General features: G+C 36.8%; 1 protein-coding gene across 2 annotated transcripts; it reads left to right on the forward strand.

Moving 5' to 3' along the window:
* Positions 1-353: 353 nt before the first annotated feature.
* On the forward strand, positions 354-7,714 carry LOC139644600 (membrane-spanning 4-domains subfamily A member 18-like). 2 transcript variants are annotated; one of them, XM_071520030.1, is made up of 6 exons: positions 354-461; positions 1,976-2,175; positions 2,753-2,854; positions 3,834-3,890; positions 6,505-6,699; positions 7,125-7,714. In XM_071520030.1, the coding sequence occupies exons 2-6, from the start codon at positions 1,996-1,998 to the stop codon at positions 7,206-7,208; spliced, it is 618 nt and encodes a 205-aa protein (XP_071376131.1). In that variant the 5' UTR covers positions 354-461; positions 1,976-1,995; the 3' UTR covers positions 7,209-7,714. The 2 variants fall into 2 exon arrangements, with proteins under 2 accessions (XP_071376131.1, XP_071376132.1); XM_071520031.1 differs by having other exon boundaries at positions 3,834-3,851.
* Positions 7,715-8,451: the final 737 nt, after the last annotated feature.

Raw genomic sequence — 8,451 nt, forward strand, 5'->3', positions numbered from 1 at the left:
AGAAGTGACTTGACTGACTTGCCAAATGTAGTAGGTGCTGATAAGTACACTTTAGGCTATAACATGTAGCCCAAATAACTAAGGCTTTAAAAAATATAACATGTTTTCTTAGGATTATAAACAGTCCATTCCCTGTAGAACCAGAATGGCCCAGCCATTATAGGCACACCTAGTCTTGTTATTCAAGACATTGTTCTGAAAGGAGCGTTTGTTCATGATCAAATGCATAAGGCTCTTAAATTTCTGAATGTGCCTTTTAATTGTCACGTCCGATATATGATCCGTGGCCCTGTTACAACACACACACACCCACACACACATATCATGTAAAACAAACCAGTCCTGTTATGCCTGCCAAGAGGGCAATGTCTGCCTGGAAATGATAAACGTCTGAGGTACTTCCTCATAGGTAAAACAAATATTTGTTGCAGTGGCAAGCTAACTACCCCTTGTAACACCAGGTGAGCTCGGTTTTTTATTGTTTTTATTAAGTATTGTGGCAATACAATTTTAATACAATTTTGTCAAATAAGATTATAAACATTGTATAATTTGTTCTTCTGCAATAACCACAGACAGAAGTTATTCAAACATACGCATATAATTTGTACCAATACCTTTTTTTGTTCTGTAACACTGTTTTTAGTTCATCTGATATTTTTATTGGTCATCATACTGGATTTTACTTGTGATAGCTTTATTTTAGGTAAGGCACTCTGTAACTGATTTAAGTGTGATTGTAATGAAAGAGTTCATCATAATGTAACATTAAGAGTGTATAACAAATTGAACCTGACAAAATGTTTTGTTACAAATGTTTTTCAACTTTTAAAAAATGAATGAAATCTCTCAAGTAGAGTACATTTAACCTACATTTATTTGAAACATGTAAAATAAAACAATCAAGATATCTTTTTGACAGTGCGGATTTCAAGTTTTTTGGTTCTTGAACTGCCTATTTGAAATCGATGCTCCAGAGAAGCCTTATTTTAATGTCTTTTTTCTTACCCAGCATAGTATATTGACTTTCTCAGTAATCAACATCAATATGAGAAACAGTAAAAATCACTCTGTTAATCCACTTTTGCCAGTAGACAGTAAGACTGAAAAATCCTTTTACTTATAAGAAATACAAATACATTTTAATTGATACTGAAACTGAAAATAAAATGACACACATTATTAAATAAAACATTACCCTGCTTGGCTGTCAGGACAAAAGCCAGCTGTAACATAACTGCGCCGTGACTTGTAATTAACTTTACAACTTTTCTTTTCATTGTTAAAAGATAAACATTGCTTTCATATACAGGAACCTGATAGTCAGGTAAACTCCCATAACGACCTAAAAGCAGCCTGGGTTAAGAGTTAAAAGTTATTGGTGCACAATACAGTACTCCTTTCATTAAGTCTGTGACAAAGTGGGTACGGCCGCACCATTTGTCACTCATATATTATCTCGCACATAACTACCCCGGGTCTGTTTGTGTTAGCATTATGTTTTTTTTGAGATTTCCATCTCCCATATTTTCAGGTTAACACAGTAATGACAGACAAACATTGTTGCTATTTCAGTTACCTTTATTGCTGTTTTCATTACACATTTACCTGCCGCAGGAAATGACTGTTTGGGAGCGGGCTGCCCTGCACTTTTGCACTATTTTGTTAACATGTGTATTGTGTTTATGCTAAGGGAGAGTATTTATGTATTTTGTGATGCATTCAGGTACGGTAGGAAAATGGGAGATCCTGTGTAACAGAACTCTGTGGTTAATAATATCTGTGTAAAAGCTGTTAATATTGCTCACCCCTCAATTGGTGAATGCCTGGGAGATTTGTCCTGGTTGCACTGTAAATAAATGTCCACCTGTGGGACCTTCAACCAGGCTTCTGAGTCAGCCTCCTACTTCACTAAAGACCCTCAGGCTACTGCTATCTTACAAAGTCTTTGTTCTCTTCTACTTTTATATGACAGTTTTGCTGAAGGTGGTCAGGATGTCGCTGACTGTGACCACGGAGGAGGGGCTGGTCAAGGTCACGGTGACCTCTGACCCCGGGAGTTGTTGGCCACCGCTATGTCAAATATTTTGGAACATGCTCTACAACCCAGTGAAAAGCGACGTGTCTGAGGATCAGAGCCGCTCTCTCCGAGTCCGATATCACAGAGCTCTAGGAGTAAGTGACACCGCCACTCCTCCATACACAATCAGAAACTCTAGAGAGAAACACTTTGCTGAACCCCAAAATGCACTGAAAATCAAATGGCTTCACATTAAAGAGTTAAAGAAACTGTCAGCACTCTCACATACTGTATTTATTTATCTTGCCACATCTGAACACAACGTTTTCTTCATCAGATAGATCAGTCACAACCACCACCTGTGGTCAATTTATAATTTTGATTCCTGATCACATGATTCCATAGTATTAAAAACAGTTCACCTGGTAGAAAAATACTAAACATTAGATGAATATCATTGAATCAATGAATAAATACATATATACGTATATATATGGCTGATGCAACTATATTGAATCAGTTACGACACAGATATCGGGCATGGGTGCAGTAAAAATCAGCTTATAAGAAACTGAGAGAGAGTTCAGAGATGATCACTAACGTACCAACCAGTTTGACAAGCACTCATTGCATGCTCTGTTTCTGTCACACATGCACACACACACACACACACACACACACACACACACACTGTTTTAGATAACGTCATGATCATCTGTTCTCTCCATATAGGTTGTGCAAATGCTGATTGGCCTAGTAGGAATGTTTCTGGTTGTCTCGCTCAGACATTCTAGTAACGGTGCAGCTTCTAACATGACATGGCTCGGCTTTGTGGTGAGATGTTTTTTTTTTTTTTATCCTTTTATTCAACCAGATATTTCCGGTGGGGTTTTATGGAAATCTCTTGGTCAAGAAACGTGGCCTTGAAACCAGCATTACTGACAAACATAAAAGTTGCAAACAAACAATATGTAGTAAAATACGCACATGGAGGCATAACTAGAATCAAAGTCACATGAAAGGCAGTAGTCCCATAGCGGACAAGCAGGATGAGGGGCCAAATAGGGGCCTAAATAGATCTGGGCTTTTCCCTATGGGGATCATATTATAGTTTACATATTGTTTCCATGTATACAGGGACGCTGGAGGTCAGTCAGAGTTGGGGATGCTGAGAGAAAGTCTATATAATGACGTCATATTAAATGCTGCGCAACATTCATGATTTTTGTATTAATTTGAATGGCCAACGTTTTACACCAGTTTTAGAACATTTTACACTACAACAGACAGCAAACTTGAACACCAAAGCAGCATAGTACCATATTCAGCTATGGACAGTTCACACACAGAATGCAGGTTTATTCCTAATCAGAAGACAGTAGTTAGGTAGTGATACCTAACCCACCATTACCGGTCACTAATATCCACGATTCTTCGCGCCTAGCTACGTCCTCTGTGTTTGTGCATCAGATACACAGAAAATATCATTAAAAAAATAACAAAGGGTGCATTTCAACCATTTAACGAACAACCATGCTTTATAGACTGCTTACACTAAATTCTACTCTCAAAAAATAAAACGTTTTTATTGATTTGTTTAGTAAACTTTTTATCCTTCCAGTTAAAGCCCCCCACCAGTAGAGGGGGTGCTGCAGCCCCCTCAGCACCCCTACTTCCAGCGTCCCTGCATGTATAGTTTTATCGTGATACAACTCATTCACCTATAAATAATTTTCTTGTCTTAAAGAGATCAAGCTTGCTACGCAGCCTAGACTTTGTGATATCTGATTTTTTGAATTTTGTCCCAATGTAGTTCATTACATCTGGCATGGTGAGTATTCTTGCAGAAGAACACCCCTTCATACGCTTGGTGAGCACAAAGAGTTCAGAGCTTGGTCCTTCTTCTCACTGTACCCACAACATTATTTACAACATTTATTAACACTGAAGGTTTGCATCTGGACTAAGTCGCACACCTATTTTCAGACTGAACCAGTAAAGCGAGGTTGGTTGTGCACAGCAGCAATCTCTTGAAGCAGATCACACTGGCATGGTGATCTATCATTAAACAAAGGGATTCATGCGAAAGTAAAAAAAAAAAAAATAAAATATCCATTAAGACCACACAATCAAACTGAATATAATATAAAAATCAAGAGAAGCTTTTATTGGAAAATGAAATGAAGGAAAAATGCATTGGTGAGAGCAGAATCAATGAAATATCAATTAGAAAATTACTATTAATTTGAGAATGTATTAGAATCACTGTTGTCATCATAGGATTCAGGCAAAAATCTTCCCATGTATGGATCCTTGGGAAAAAAAATCTTAAGTGGGGGTTCTGTGACATGAAAATGTTTGAGAACCCCTGGACTGATTTATCATCTACGGAGCCCGGGAGTGGCCATTGGGAGAAAAATTATTTATGTCGTGGCCACGATTTACTGTAATGTGCACAGGATATGCAATTCAAGCTCTCGTTTTCTCTTTTTCATGCGCACGAGATACAATTTGTTCCCTCGAATGAGCCCTCGTTTTGGTTTATTTGTGCGCACAAGATACAATTCGCTCCCTCGATTTCCTATTTACGTGAGCACAAATTGCCAAAACATGCCCTCGAAATAGTGATATCGTGCTCTCGATATATATAAAACATGCACTCTTCACGATTTTATAAAGAGTAAGTGCACATATTGGTGATTATGTTTAAAAATGGTGCTGTCCTGGGTGTGTTCCTGATTGTGTTTACGTGGCCTGAAGGTTAAGTGGCTAAATATGTTGCAATATTTGGGGGATATGCCTATTCAGTGTAAACAGACAATGCATATTAACACACCAAATCCTTACTAGGCCTATTAGCAATCCCTAAAAGGTTCCTTTTAAGTTGCATTTTTTCCTAAACTGCACAGTTTAACGAAATCGAGGGAACAAATTGTATCTCGTGCACACGAATGGACTAAAACGTGCGCACGTTACAGTAAATCGTGGACTCAATATAACTTTTTCTCTCTCTCAATGGCCACTCCCAGGCTCTGTAATCATCCTTAAATTCCTTCACAAAAAAATAATCTTGCTGTAAAATCACCTTCAGCAAATCATAGGTTTATGCACTGTGGAAAATAAAGAGCAAATACAACACTAAGGTCATTGTGAAATGTGTGACACTCGATATCAAATAACACAATTGCTGTTGCTGCTGCTTGCTGCCTTGTTGCTCACTGCTGCTGCTGCTGCCTTTTTCACCACCAACTCAGCCTCCACCTGCTTTGGATTTGCTCAGTATGAGGAATTTATTATGGTGCACTCTGTGTGATTATTTTGTGTGTCTGTTTTGATTTGTTCCTTAGCCAAGTGCATATTAAATCAAACATTAGCTCCAAATCTGACCTGATTACTATTTCATTGAACAAATATTGAGTTTTGTTCCAAATTTACATATGCATCATTTGAAAAAAAAGTGACACCTACAATTACAAAATGAGTGATAGTGCAAAAAAAACGAAACAAAATGGTGGTACTTTTGGATAGTAGGTAGTTTAAAGGAAAAATCCACTTTAAAACACTGTAAGACTGTTGAAAAACTGCTTTTGGCAATGTACCTTGCATTTCTGGGCCATTTTGTTGTTTGGTGTTGTAGTTTTCCTATTCCCACGGATAACTGGCCAAACGTAGACAATGTGACGTCAAGCTGAGATATTTCCAGTGCAGCTGCAATGGAGTTTAATAGCAGATATTTTTTTTCAGATATCTAAAACATCAATGGTAAAAGGCAGGTTCTAGACTCAACATTTTGCACCAACGTCATACAGGGAGAAATCCAATAGTAGAGGAGGCAGAAATACCAGTTTATCTACAGTACTGACAGTGTCCTTACCAGAATGCGATGCAGCCACAGCTTGCATCTTTCTGGATCTGTCATTGGTGGTGTGTGAAATACAAAGCCGTCTTCAGTGTTTTAATTTTTTGTAATTTGAACAACCGGGCATGTCATACCATGGCATTGTTCTCTCTCCACTCTCGCATGTTCTCGACGGGAAAAACTTACTACACTATTGACCTCGCTGTTGTTTTCTCCACCTCCACATATAACCCATAGCTGAATGCAACAAGATTAGACCCTATCTATGGGGGTTGTCAAAAGTCATTCTGGGAAATGTAGGAAATCACTAACTGAAGTGGAAGGAGACGAGGGAGGTTGAGGGAAAGTGGGTGCACCAAAAAAGAAAACTACAACACTTCATCACAAAATAACTCCTGAAATGCTTTGAAAATCACAGACTGATTATACTATCTAACAGTGTAAGAGTATCTGAGGGTGGATTTTTTCCTTAAAGATCTTGGTTGACAGAATGATAACAATTTTCGAGACAATCATTTGATTCACAAATGTTTGGAACACAATAGCAAACGTTTTGTAGCACAGCTGTTCAAATGGTTAGAGTTTGCCATGAATGCCTCCTGACTGAACTGTGCCTGTCGTTCAGGTTATCCTCAGTATGGTGATCAACCTGGTCGCAGCTGCGCTCGCCCTTACAGGCATCGGGCTCTATGTCGCCGACCTGCGAGGCATCTTGGAGGTCGTGTTGATCATCCTCGCTGTACTCCAGCTTGTGGTCAACACCAGCACTTCTGTGTTTGCTATGGAGGCGATGAGCCACAACAGAAACATGGAAAATGAGGTGTGATTAAACATCTGGCAATAATACTAATAGTAATACTTATACCAATACTAATACTAGTTAGCCTCGTGATAGTATTACTCTAACTTCTATTACTAGACCTACTATTATTATTACTACTAGATGTTCTTCAACTACTAGTACTGCTGCTGCTACTACTACTATTACTAACTATTACTTACGATAATAACTCCACTACTACCACTACAACTACTACGACTACTATTAATAATAATACTAATAATAATACAGTTTATTTATAGCATTTAAAAACAAGATTCAATGCTTTACATAGATATGCATAAAGTATAAAGTACTAAAAAACGCAATAAATGGGAAATATTTAGCTTTTTTTAATATTTTGTTTTTTATTGTTATTTTATTGGGTAATTTGTGATGTTTTTATCTTTTTTCTGACTATTCAGGAGGATGAGCCTCTGGTGAAAGAAGTCCTCATTGGCTCAGCAGAGAAGGGACTGTGTAAAATTCCCCTTCTGACAAGCCCATAGACAGATTATATCGCCTTGCCTAAACACAATGGAAAGGAAGATATTCTAAACATTATATTGATCCCCGAGGGGAAATTGTGTCATTGCTTCATCACAGAATAGATGTGTAGATTGTGATTGTATTTATGATGCTTATGAAAAGGTTTCTTCGGGAAAAAAACATCTCATTGACAGTTTAACAGTTTTACAGATGTCTGCAGTTTACAGATTATTGAATTTACAGTTCAGTGCAAAGATCATATATTATGCAGGGTGTTCAAATGTGCGTTGCTGCCTGTTCACATGATCAGATTTACAAATGGTTACTGGTCTTAGTATGTACAAGTGCCTGATCAATTTTGTGGAAGTAGCATATGTGTAGGAATATACACGTACAAGTCATGTGCATAAATACAACTACCCTAATTTAATGACATTATTTCATCATTGCTGACTCTGAACATTAAAACATGTCACCACAAATTTTAATCTGGTTCGATTACAAAATAAAAGTTTTGGTATTTGGATACTTGTTGCTCTGATTTAATTTAAACGTATTCACTCTCATTACAGTGCAGCAGTGCACTTCTTTTAAAATTGATTTTATGCATTCTATGTACTCTATTTTTTTTAAAAAACTTTTTATTATTATTCAGTGAGTTTTATTTTCCATCTTATGTTATGCATTCCTCATTTTATCTTATTTTTACTATTATTATCAAGTGGGTTTTATTCTCCATCTTATTTGACATTAATTATGGCATTCTATCCCTGTTTTTATGCTCATTCTTTGTCTTTTTTCATGTGAAGATGCATTCTATGTATTCTATTCTCATCTTTATCTTATTTTCACTACTATTATCAAGTTTTATGTGAAGCACTTGGTGCATGTAATTTCTTTGTTGTAAAGCACTTTGAGTTGCATTTCTTGTATGAAAGATACTATACAAGTTTATTATTATTCCCAATTTGTGTGTCCTGTGAGCTTAATCTCTGTTTCTAAAGCATTCCTCCTGAAGTGCTGAGCACATTTTTCTATTTCCCTTTTTCTTTTTGTTCTTTAGTTTATACTCAGTTTCTATGATCCAATTCAGTTATATATTTGTCATGTCATATTTTGTTGTTTGTTATCTTGCCTTATTTATTATTATTATTATTATTATTATTATTTTATCTTGCATAGTTTTTCTCTCTGCTGCTATCATTTATATGTGAATAAAGGTGAACTTGAACTTGACAGCAAACATCACCACACAACCAATAC

Source organism: Centroberyx affinis, unplaced genomic scaffold, assembly GCF_046629955.1.
Source record: "Centroberyx affinis isolate AG114_WGS23_722 - 3 ecotype Tasmania unplaced genomic scaffold, CSIRO-AGI_Caff_v1 ptg000759l_1, whole genome shotgun sequence".
Taxonomy (NCBI): domain Eukaryota; kingdom Metazoa; phylum Chordata; class Actinopteri; order Beryciformes; family Berycidae; genus Centroberyx; species Centroberyx affinis.

Excerpts from the sequence above, each read along its gene's own strand:
- LOC139644600 (XM_071520030.1), top strand. The coding sequence starts at position 1,996 with ATGTCGCTGACTGTGACCACGGAGGAGGGGCTGGTCAAGGTCACGGTG. Across the intron at positions 2,176-2,752 it reads GATATCACAGAGCTCTAGGA|GTTGTGCAAATGCTGATTGG; the intron begins GTAAGTGACACC and ends CTCTCCATATAG. Across the intron at positions 6,700-7,124 it reads ACAGAAACATGGAAAATGAG|GAGGATGAGCCTCTGGTGAA; the intron begins GTGTGATTAAAC and ends CTGACTATTCAG.